Below are 12018 nucleotides of genomic sequence, written 5' to 3' on the forward strand. Positions count from 1 at the left end.
AAAACTTGACATTAGTGCGGATCTGCTCTGTCCCACGGGAGAGGGCTGGGGATGGCGATGCAGCGACTAGGCGCTGGTGGGACAGCAGACACCGGAGACCTACAACCAAAGAGACTGGTTACGGGGAGCAGGGGAAGCGGCAGGAGCAGGAGGAGCAGCTCAGCATCCCCGGGGGAAGCGCGGCAGCCCCAGCGGGCTGCTCGGCATGGCGGTGGTGCGAGGAGCCGTGCAGATGCAGAGCGATTAGACCGGGAGCTCCCGCCACCGGGACGGGGACAAGCGGTGACCAAGGGAGGGGACGCGCTCGGCCGGGTGCAGGGGGGAAGCAGAGCGGTGGCACCGTCCCCACGCAGCCCCACGGCTGTCACCCGCTGCCCAGCACCAGCACACCCAGGGCTCGGCCCCCCCCCGAGACCGTCAACTTACTAACTACGGGCAGGGGCACCTCAAAACCTGGCCACTTCAACATCGGGGCTGCAAGGGAAAGAGAAGGCAGGTTGGAGGACACCGGGATGCGCTCCGACCCCTTGATGGGAACAGAAGGTGTTGGTTAAGGAGAGGAACCGGGCTACGAGCCAGCGGCCACCCCGGTGCAAGAGCCCGCCGAGCCCGCTGGCTGCACTGCACGCAGCGCCTCCGGGCAGAGGAAGCAGGAGGAAAAAGAAGAAAAAGGAGGAAAAGTTGTGTTTATTGAGTTGCTGGTGCTGCCCGCCGGCTCCCTGCGAGGAGGGGAAGGAAGGGCATGGCCAGCCGGGCCGCCGGGAGCCACCTGCGGAGAGGAGAGGCCGGGCATGGTGGGGGCTACGGAAGGGAGGGGGGCGGCTTCCTTCCCCCCCAGGCCCGGCCATCGCCGCTTTCCCACCGCCGCCGGGCCAGGAAAGCGCAGCCGCAGCCTCGGCATGCAGCAAGCAGCAGCAGCAGCATCCCCTCAAGACGCACACGGAGGAGGGACCCGGCCCTTAAACAGTTTTAGCTGCTCCCGCTCAGCAAAGCTGTTTAAAGTCTGCAGGGGCTGAGCGCAGGCAGGCAGTACGCAGGGTCTCCCACGGCTACGTAAATGCTGAGGGGATGCAGAAGGGAGAAAAACAAACAAAAAAAAAAAAAAAAAAAAGCATGGCAATGTGCAATGGGCGATGCAGGCGGCGATGGGCAGCACACAGGCACGGCAGCCGAAAAAGACACCGAGGCCCAGCTCAATGCAATAAATAAAACTTTTATTCAAACAATAACTCAGTACAGGGCACATTTCTCTCTGACTTTTAAAAAAGGTTTTTCAGCACTTTACAATCTCCATACAGGCTTTACTAGGCTGGGTGGTTTTTTTTTTTTCCCCCCTCTACAGTCATTCATTCAGCATGAAATATCCTGGGTTAAAAATCTTTAGCAAAATTAGGACATCGATGCAGGAGGGTCTTGTTACAATATGCCCATAGGCAAGTATATAAAACAAAAACTTTTCTGTGTGTGTGTGTGTGTCTGTATTGCCAGCAATGTCCTAGTAAACAGGCAATGTAAGAGGTTTTAAAAATCACATCAGAAAAAGAAAGCGTGTACAGCTCTGCGGTGGAGACGGCCACGGGCACTGGAAGGGCTACGGCCGGGCTCAGCTGTGGGAGTGGGACCCCGAGCGCCAACCCAACGCCGGGGTGGGAGACCCCCGGGTGCTGCCGAGCCCCCCCGGCACAGCACGGGGGCTGCCTCGCTCAAGCCCAGTTTAGGGACGCGAGCACGTCCTCAGACGGCTCCGCACCAGCCCCCAGCGCTAACGTGAGGTAACAATACCTTGCTACAAAAAAATATATATATATTTATAAAACAACCAGGAGTAACCCTTCCAGGGGGGCTGCTGGCTGCGCCCACAGCCAGCAGGACCCCCAGCCGAGAAGCAGCCCTTTCCCTGGAGCGGGAGCTCTGCGCTATCCGCTTCTCCCAAAGCCACCGCGGCGGGGTGGTTGGATGGAAGCGGATCAGGCCGAGGGGGAGGCGCGGGGCTGCTGCCCCCCACGGGAACGGCATCCCGGGCACGGGCATCCCGGATGCTCGGTAACAGTACGGACACCAGAGACCATGCATATTTGTTCCAGTCTGGGAGGTTTTGTCCAGGCTCGTGCGAGGCGGCTGGCGTGCAGCCCCAGAGGAGGGATAGTGCATCGCTAACATTCACACAGGAGTACAAAAACTAGGTCCCACTAAAGTGTAAACTGCATCCAGGCTGCTTCAAAGCGAGCACAGACCGATCGGCAGTTTCTGCTCTGAAAAGGCTTCAGAAACAAGGGCACTGTGAACACCAGGGAGGGGTGGAGAAGCACCATGGTTTCCTTGAAGATCACAAGAGTTTAAAATCCAAAAGAAGTAGAGAAAGAGAAACGAAGGGGAAAGAAAAAAAGGGGGGAAAGAAGCAGAAAGCTCTTCCAAGCAGCAAGGGGCCGCCGCTAGCCAAGGTGTCCTCACACCGTTGATACCAAACTGCCACTGCCGCTGCGGAACAAAGCACAGGAGACTGCCAGAGTGGCCGGGATCGCCGGCGCGCGCCGCGAGGCAGCGCCATGCCCAGGAGCCCAGCTCCCCGGCACGGTGCCACGGGGACCGGCAGCAGCACCCCCGCCGCGGTGAGCTTGACCCGGCCCGTCACCGCTTTGCTCGCAGCCCGTGCCTGTGGGTTTGGGGTTTAAACCCAAAAGCAAGATGGGGCAGCTCCAAGGCAGAGGGAACGGGGACGGAGGAGCTGCTGGGTGGGAGAAGGTGCCGGGGAAAAGACCCCGAGAGCGTGCACTCTCCGTGGCCTCGCCATCCGGGCGCAAGCCCCAGAGAGGAGGCTGGGGAGACGCGACTCTTTCTGGAAAAGCACAAGGGGTGCGAGGTCGGGGACAGCAGGGGCTGGCCCTGGGACCCGTCCTCCCCAGGAGACGCTGGGTCCCTCCGCGCTGACAGACGAGACCTGCACGGCGTCCCCTCCGCCACACGACCCCGTCCCAGCCACCGCCTGTCCCCCGGGGAGCCCACGCAGGGACCCCCACGGGGACGCGGCACCACGGCTTCACCCGGAGCCAACACCAAACAGTTCACTTTCAGGTAACGCAAGAGGAAGGTTCAAGTCTTACCTGCTGACGGACCTCGTCCCGTAGTCATCGAGACCCTGCGGAGAGGAGGGAAGGAATCACGGTGAGGGGTGGGGGACGTGGGCTGTGCCCGTTCGGGTGCTGCCGGAGGGTCACGCGAACAGACCAAAGTGCATCGGGACCCAGGGATGCCGGGGCCGAGAGCCAATGCATTTGGAGAGGAAAAGGAGTTATGGAGATGATTCGAATGGGGTTTAGACAGCAGGGAGTACAGCTGCACCACTTTCTTCGGAGCAGGACTTTATCTGGCAAGACAAGGGAAAGCAAGAGCCGGGAGAGCCCCGGTCTGCTCTGCCCAGCCCCACTGTGGTACAGAGCTCCAGCCACTTTCGAGATGCGAGACTCGAAAAGGGATCAAACAAGTCTGAGACACATCAGTGAAATGTTCTGTGGAAAGAGGTGTTTGTCTGTGTTAACTCCCACCAGAAACCCACAGGGGTTTGGACCATTTTCTCCTTCAGCCGGCACTGAACGGCCTTTACAGCGGGGAAGGACTGCACTGGTCCAAGGAGCAGATGGGGACCAGGCTGAGAGGACACCCCTCAAGGACACTGCTCCCTGGGCGAGGACCTGCCCTGGGATATGGTCACAGAGCAGCTCTGCTCTTCATGGCAAACACAGGACCGCCCCAGGAAGGACTGGGAGCTGCTGGTCTCTGAGCTGGCCATGCACCAGGGATCAGAGACCCAAGTTCCCACCATCCCAGGAACACTCCCAATCACAAAACCCCAAATCCAGCAGCAAACCCTGCTGGGAAAACCCAGCAAACACCACACTTGCCCATCCTCTGCAGAGAGGACCAGATCCTGGCTGGAGCTGCCATCTCTCCGGAGCACCCTGCCAAAGGGTCGGGTGCTGCGTGGCCACCTCTCCCCCTCCTCATCCTCTCCCCATCCGCCAGCAAGTGCCGAGAGCTCCGGGGAAGCCAATGTGGCTCATCCCATCATGCTCGTTCTGGCAGGGAAGCCCCGCTACTCCAGCAGCTCCTGGGTTAAACTGAAGTCATCCACACATGCATCCTCCCCAATTCGTTAACTGAGAAGCCCTGAGCTTGTTTTGGACAACTGCCAGAGCCCTGGCCGGGGTCTGCCCCAGCCTCGCACGCTCACTCCAGTGTCCTCACGGGACCGTCACTGGCTTGAATTGGCATGTGCCAGAGAAAACGCTTCCAGCTGCCTGTGAACAGCCTGTTTCTGGTGGGAGGCTCCCATAAAGTTGGCAAGTGTTGTCCTTTGGGGGTTTACGGTGCCGTTTTGTGCCACTCGCTCCCCGTGCCTTGCCCGTTCCGCGCAGGCGAGCCAAACTGGCCCATCCTCCCCATCCGCTGCTCTCCTCTCCCACTGCCTCCCTGCATCCCCGTCCCTTCTCCCCAGGAGAGACGCTCAGCAGGAGATGGGGCCTCGGACAAGGCACACGGGTCACCAGGCAAAAGCGGCCAACTACCCGTAAATCCCAAGGGAAACATTGCGTGCATTCCGACTTACAGCTGTCGACCTAGTGTAAGGCTTGTAGTGAGCGGAGGGTGGTTGGCAGAGGCCACTGGAATAGTCTTTAATTGCACAACCATAGGGCATTAGGTAGTCCTACAAACAATGAACACAAGTTGGAGAGCAGTCCTCCTGCACCCGCACACCATCTACATCACGCCAAGACTGAGAAGACGCTTTAACACATTTCACCCTTCTGCTTTAAAACCACAGGTGGGACGGAGATGGCACAGACACTCAGGCCACCACACGCAGGGCTCCGGCAGGGACTAATGCCCAGGGCTTTGCTCAAGCATCTCCCGTTCATAAAAAGCCCTCCCTAAAGTGGGAGAAGCCCCCGCTGCCCCGTGGGCTCACCTGGGAGAAGGCAGGTACGGCCACGCTGTACGGCCTCTGCTTGAAGGTGTTGACGCCTTGCGCCGGGAAGGCTTGGGAGGCCATGCCGTAGTCGGGCGGCGGGATGGCGATGTCGTCTTTGTCCAGCAGGTTGCCGGTGCTGCTGCTCTTCCCTTGCTGCAGGCTGGGTGGGGGGACCCAAAGCAGAGGCATCAGCACCAGCCCACCCCGGGCTGAGATGCCCAGGCTGCCCATCCACCCGCAGCAGGGGACACCGTGGCCAAAGCCCCCCTGAGCCAGCTACCACCCGCCTGCGATGGGAGTTATTCCTAACGACATGCGTCATGTCCAGGGGAAGCGGAGTATTCCCATCCCAAGCCCACAAACCTGCCCTAGGAGGGGTGCAGGGACCCACCCGGCACGGCACCCGTGCAATGCTCCTACCTTGCGTGGACCCGCTCGCTGCCATCGCTGTCGAGGACCCGCGTGTAAGAGAAAGGAAACCAGCCCCTCCTGAAAGGCAAAGGCAGGGGATGAAGCCAAACCCACACTTATTCGCGGAGGATCCAGAAGAGGCTGCGCCCGGGGTGCAGCAGTTCACGGGGACAGCCACGGCACTCACATTTTTGTTTTCTCGCTCTCTCCGTAATGCCAGCCGTCCCTGGCCTCCGGCACCAGCAGCGTGATGAGGTCACCCTCCTTGAAGCTCAGGAGGGTGCTGTTATCTCCGGCAGCGTGAGAGAAAATGGCCTGCACCCTCGTCCTGCCGTTCCTCTCGAGCCCTGCGGCCATGGAGCTGGAGCGCGGCAGCGTCTTGTTTTCGGCTGGTGGGAGACAGAGGCCAACGAGTGCCCCAAGTCCTTCACCCCGGGGCCAAACCCAAGCACAAATAGGGACAGGTCCCTAACCTTGCTTATTTTACCCCAGGTAGCAATAAAACCTTCAGTGTTCGACTCCCATCTTCCCCCTTAATGAGCAGGATCTGCCACTCTTGGCATCGCCCACCAGACACGGCAAAGGGAGCAGCCTCCCTGCGTGAGATTCCTCAACATTTTCCTCCTGGAAATGCTGTCCGTTGGCTGAAACCCACCCAGCCAAAAACCCATGGCAGAACCCAGCTCCGCTCGTTTCCCAACGCCAGATCCAGAAGCACGAGCGGCACTTGATGCCGGAGGAATGCTGCCGGTCACTGCCCTGCCACCACCAGCATCCCTGGTGACCCTGCTCACCGCGGCTGCGACCCCCCCCGGCACAGCCAGCCCCACGGCACCCCCCACAGCAGAGGAGGGGGAGGACGAAGCCTCACCTGATGCGTAGCTGTTTTTCGGTGGCACGTTTTTGCGAACTGGGAGTGTATTGGAGTAAGAGTCACTCAGCTGCTTCTGAGGCTGGGGAGGAGATAAAGATTTGGGCTGTGCTGGCTTCATCTCAGACCAGTGGTTGTACCCGTCACTGTCTGGGCCTGAGACTCCGTTCATCACCGGCATGGCCTCCTGTGCCGACATGCGCTACGGAGAGAGGAGAGGAGGGGGGGAAGACGGGGAACGTCTTCATTAGGGCATCCCAGCACAGCTCCCGCAGCGGGATGCAGCTCCAGGGAAGGTGGTTCATAGCAGACCAGAGCTTCAGCCTGATGGGTTTAGTTCCCAACCCGAGACAAACTGCTCTGGGGGGAGCAGCAGGGTCACCTCTATGGTATTTTACTGCACCAAGCTGCCTTGCACCTGATAAATCCCTCCTGAGCTTTACCGCTCAGCTCGGGCCCCCACATCACAGGGGAGACCCTTTTCTGAAGGGTCTTTCATCCCACAGGTCACTCCAAAGCACCTTCTCCCGCAGTTACTGGGGTACCTTGGTTCAGCCCCACAGCTCTGGGACCAGCCTGACTGGGACCAGCCTGGCCAGGCGAGTCCAGCTCGTGGGTTCCCCAAACCCCCTCCCCGGGAGGCCCTGCAGCCCCTGCCCCTCTGGAGCTCAGCAATCCCAGGTGGGATGGGATGGGACAGGCTGCCCATTCCCACGTCAGCCATGCCGTACTCCTTCCCGCATCCCAGGGCGGTGTGTGCACGGAGCTGCCCACCCCTGCGCATCAATGACAGTCCACCAAAAGGCAACTTGCTGGACAACGGTGACACCGGCCCGGGCTCGTCCCTCCAGCTTTGCTCAGAAGGGCAGGACAATTTCCACCACAGAGATACTTACTCCTACAAAAGGTGCCAGCTCCGGGGGGACAGGGAGAGGTTTGGCACCAGGGATGGGGTCAGAGATGATGAGGTTGGATTTGGATGTAGACAGAGGGCTGGGCATAATGGTGCCATTGCTGCTGGCAGCCATCTGCTGCATGAGCTGTATAGCGCGGTCCGGGATCTTGTTGGGATCCGAGCAGGACTGCTGCCACAGTGGCAGCTTCTGCGTCAGCATCTCCTTCCCCTGCAACAGAGAAAAACGAGGCGTGAGGGCACAGGGGTGCAGGAAAACCACCCAGCTCTGCACCCCTCCCTGGGCAGCACTGCACGGATCCGGAGCTGGCCTGATCCTGGCCACAAGATCGATCGACTCCCCTGTGCATGGCACAGACGAGATAAAACACAGGGACTTACCACTTCCAGGCTCTGACAGCAGCTGAGCCAGGAAGGTGTCATGAAAAATGGAGAGAAGGGAAGGAAAAGGTAATTCATCTCCCCAGCTTATTCTGAGATATCCTGTGCGGGGCAGCTCCAGGAGCAGAGGGGCCGTAGGAAGCTGGGCAGGGTGCTGGGCTCCTTGGGGAACAGCACCGCTCGACCAAGCGGAGAAGTAAAACCTGACCAAAGGCTTGGCGGGGTACAGCCCGTACTCTGTGCTGTCACCCAGGTCCTGAGGGATCAGCTTCTTGTTTAGGGCTGCTCAGCACCAATAGCCTCTGGCCCCACTGCCCTACAGCTAAATCCCGCTGTTCCCTGCCCGTGGGCAGGATCTGCAGCCATCCACTGCGGTGCTCCGAGCCAAGGAGGAAAAAAAAAAAAAAAAAAAAAAAAAAAAAAATGGAGCTAAACTTGCCCTTCTTCACCTAACACACCCATGCTGTCTGAGCGAGCATCTCATCGTGTGACTCTCCGAGGCAGGAGATGTCCCAAACCACCCCAAGGCCGTTCCTCAGCCAAGCACCGCGCCGATCCCCAGGCACCTGCCCAAACACCTCCCCGAGAAACACGCCGTGAAGAGAAGTGGAGGAGAAGCTCCGGTAACCCTGACGGCCAACTCACCCACCGGCTCACCCCGCAGCAGAGCCGCGCGGCAGAGGGTGACCCAACGCCTCTGTGCGGCTTTGCTCCCGGTCTCACCTGGAGGTGACTTGGTCCCCATGTATCAAAAAAACCCTCTAAAGCCAATTTCAAAGTCCCAGAACGTTTCCCTACTATCGGCCACCGGTTCCAGCTGAGGCGCAGCCTCGCCACCCAGACTGCGGCTGCCGCCAGCATCCTCCGGGAGCTGCAGGCAGCAGCAGGACGGCGTTTTTAGCCGGCAAGGCCCACGCCGGCTGCCAGGCTGGTGCGGGGCCGGGCGCCCACGTCACACGTACGCCCACCGCGCTCTGGATGAGCCACCTGCAGAGTCCCTCTTGCAGAATCACCCTCCATGTGCTGCTGCTGCAAGAAGTTTTCGGTTTCACCGTGCCGCAGCCACGCTGCGGGTGCCGGCACCCTCACGCCTGCTGATCTCCCCCCGCCACCAACCCCTGGGGAGGATTTTTTTTTTTCCCTCCTGTACTACAGGAGGAGTTTGCATATGCCAAGCATCGATCCGGTCCGCAGCGCAGCACGAGGACAGAGCTGACTAATCCAAACTCCTTCTCCTGCTCCCCGGTGCCAAGCGCGGCGGTGACAGATGGGTGCTGTGAGCGACGGGGGGTGGCGATGGGGAACAACCAGAACAGGAGCAAAAGGCTGCGGGAGCAGCACCAGCGTTCCCAGCCCTCATCCGGATGGATTCCACTCTGGACCAGCGCAGGGGGCTGCTGCTCCCCAGGCTGGCAGGCAGCAGCTCCAACCCCCAGCCCAGGCAATGTGGGCTGCCTGGGAACGGGCCAGAGGGGGTTTGGAGCAGCAATTTAATCTCTGGTTTAATCCCTGCCTTTGCTAAGGCCAGGGGGTAAGGTGAGGGTCGGAGTGAGCTCTGCCAGGCAGGCAGCGCTGCTCTGACTCCGAGCAGGAATATCGCTGCTTTGCATTTCTTCTGCTTTTGCAAATCACGAGCTGATGCATGAGGAACCTGACGAACCTCTGCTGGGGCAGAGCCCTCAGACCTTGGTGACCGCGACACGCAGGAGAGGTGAACTCAGCCCCATCCGTCTACCACGAGCTCTCCTGCGCAGGTGAAGTCGCACCACGGAAGGGCTGGCACCGCCAGACGGCGGGATGCGCCGCCAGGCTCTGCCGTCACCACCGCCACGTTGGCACTCGAGCAAACCGCAGTCGGTCCCGTCCACCTCGTGCAGCCAGAAGCTGCTTTGAAATGCAGACCAGCACCCATGGGAGACGTGGCCCCTCGTCGGACGAAGGGCAGCTCGGGGTGCAGCCCTGCCTCTCCCAGCCTGGGAGCACATGTATCTCCCAGGGCATCTTGTCCGTGGGTCACCCACTGGTATATTCCCTCCCGCCTCTCTCCCCCGAGCCGCAGGGGCTGCACCAGCTGCGGCTGTCAGGATACCAGCCTGTTCCATAGGCAATGGCTCATGACAGGAGTATCCCCCCCGATGACGGGGCAGCCGGGAACTGCAGCCCAGCAGCCGCGGGAACGCGGCAGCAGAACGGCAGCTCCGGCAGGGCCGGCTCACCTTGGCATGGTAGGTGATAGCACTCTTCGCTACGGCACACTGTTTCTCTACCAGGAAGCAGAACCGTCTCCTCTCTTCCGTGAGAGCTGTCTTATAGCCATCCGAGACGTAGTTTTCCAGCTCGCCTTGCTTGTTGCTGATGGCTTCGATGTACTAGAACAGAAAGAGGAGCTGCCTTCACCGCTTTGCCCACCGAGCGCCCGCCCCTCGGTGTGCCGCAGGATCCTCCGGAGAGGGGTCAGCGGTGCGGCCATGGGGCTGGCGAGGGTGCCCGCAGGGTCCGTCCCCCCGCAGGACACGCACACGCGTGCCCGTGTGGCCCCTCCAACCCACCCTTACTCATCGGAGCCCCCCCCCTCCCCGCCACGCAAAGGCGCTGACTCAGCACGTGGGCCGGGAGCCGCGCGGGCGGCGGGACGAGCTGTACCGCGTGCAGCCGCCCTCTCACCAAACGGGCGCCCGAGCCGCGCCGAGGCAATCGCACCGGCGGCGGCGGAGGCCGAGGAGGGTTGCCCCGATCGCCCAGGGCTGGCAACGGCCCCCGCAGCCCCCTGCTCGTCCCTGCCAGGCACCGCAGCGCACAAACCACCACGAAACCCAGCCCGGGCTGAACGCCTCCGGCGCCTCCGCCGCTGCCGGCGTCTTCTCCGAATCCCATCGGTGCCTGCAAAGACGGGCAGGGCCACGCTGCTGAGAGCCGGTGGGCCACAGCAGGGACGGCACGTGAACCCCTCCAACACACACGACCGACGGCAACGCTAGAACTACCAGCTTTCAGTTTGCATTTGCCGGTCAGCCGCGCGGTGAGCGGTGCAGGGGACTCGGGGACGGTGCCAGGGCAGGGCAGCGTTGCACGCTGGCACAGCACTCCCTGCCCGGCCGCAAGCAGAAAGGGGACTGCCGGCACAGCCGTTCCTCGATGCCGCACGCCGGGGCTGCGCAGACGCCGGGGACCCTGCCAGCGCCGGGCAGAGATGCCGCAGACACAGCAGCGGGAGGCTCCTCCGCTGGCACGGGCTCCTGCTTACCTACGTGACTTCTGCCAGCACGGCTGTGCCAGCGCCGTACAGGGCACGGAACCGGCACACGGGGCTGGGGTAAGCCGGCCGCTCAGGCTGATCCCTGCGATGCGAACGTGGCACGCGGGAGGGCTCGAGAGCAACGCCTGGGACCGCCGGGCTGCTGATCGGCCACACCATCGGCATCCCTGAGCACAGAGGGCATGAGATGTCCCCAGCTCCCCGACCCCGCCGCTTTCTCCTCCCTCAATCCTCTCGGGATGCCCCCAGATCCTCCGCAAGGAGCTTCCACCCTCGATGTAGCACCGGGAGAGCAGCCACGAAGCCTCTAAGAGGAGCATCTCTCTCGCCCATCCCTGTCCTGCCCTGCAACACCTCCTTGGCACCGGCTCTTCCCTGGCACGGCAGCACCGCGCTGAAGAGCCACAACCAACCGTGCAGCCCAGGCGCTGCTAAACCTGTTTCAGAAAGTCTGAGCTTCCCTGAGAAGGGAATTAAACTGGAAATTCAGGGCCCAAAGCAGCTTTACCTCTTTCTTCATGTTTAACAGTTATTTTTAGCATGCTACAATATTTATTAGCAGACGCATAAAATGGAACAAACCTCAACAAAAGCAGCGAGATTAGGCGACGTCCCAGACTTCAAAGGGGGCTCATTTCAGAGCTGGAGCTCCTACTGCTGTCACCCTGCTCAGACCACCCTCCCTCAAGAGCAAACCCTGCGCAGAGCTCGCGCTGGACCCAGCAGGTTTTGGGTCTCCCCACATGCACCAACACAGGTCGGGGAAAGGGGGTCGGCGAGAAATGAATAAAAACCCAGTTCGCAACCATCAACCCTGCTTCAAGAAGATTTTTTTTTTTTCCCCACATGAGAAAATCCAGTGCAAACACCTGCATTTAGGAACAGAAATAAATGAAGGTAACTGAGCTGATGCCACTGGGCACAGAAGCAGAAATAACGGCGGTATTTGCATCACCCCCAAGCGAAGCTGCAGGGAGAGCTGAGCCGGATGGGGGCTGGCAGGGATACAGGGGAGGGCATCGGGAAAGCCGGGAGGCAGCGGGGCTGTGCCGGCAGCAGGCACAGAGGTGCCGGGTCCGGCATGGCACAGGGAAGAGGCGGCAGCAGCCCTGGGCACGTGCCGGCAGGCGGGAGCAGGCGGCCGTGGGAGGACGTGCTCGGCGTGAGCGGGGAAAGCATCGCTCCCCGGAGTGGGCTTGGGACAGAGACGCTGCCGGCAG

The 12018-nt window shown here is 61.0% G+C and overlaps 1 protein-coding gene across 8 annotated transcripts in view; it reads right to left on the minus strand.

Moving 5' to 3' along the window:
• Positions 1-12018, minus strand: part of BAIAP2 (BAR/IMD domain containing adaptor protein 2) — a 49735-nt gene that overhangs the window by 3891 nt on the left and 33826 nt on the right. The window contains exons 4-12 of one of the 8 annotated variants that reach the window (XM_041123895.1): positions 9759-9911; positions 7145-7372; positions 6249-6450; positions 5565-5766; positions 5387-5455; positions 4964-5126; positions 4604-4702; positions 3102-3136; positions 427-474 (exon numbers count right to left, since the gene is read on the minus strand). In XM_041123895.1, the coding sequence (XP_040979829.1) occupies positions 447-474; positions 3102-3136; positions 4604-4702; positions 4964-5126; positions 5387-5455; positions 5565-5766; positions 6249-6450; positions 7145-7372; positions 9759-9911 (1179 nt within the window). In that variant the 3' untranslated portion in view covers positions 427-446. Of the gene's footprint in view, positions 1-426; positions 475-1193; positions 2479-3101; positions 3137-4603; positions 4703-4963; positions 5127-5386; positions 5456-5564; positions 5767-6248; positions 6451-7144; positions 7373-9758; positions 9912-12018 lie in introns of those variants that run through there. The other 7 variants (XM_041123894.1, XM_041123900.1, XM_041123897.1 and 4 more) reach the window with 7 other exon arrangements.

Source organism: Aquila chrysaetos, chromosome 5 (assembly GCF_900496995.4).
Source record: "Aquila chrysaetos chrysaetos chromosome 5, bAquChr1.4, whole genome shotgun sequence".
NCBI classification, from domain to species: Eukaryota; Metazoa; Chordata; class Aves; order Accipitriformes; family Accipitridae; genus Aquila; species Aquila chrysaetos.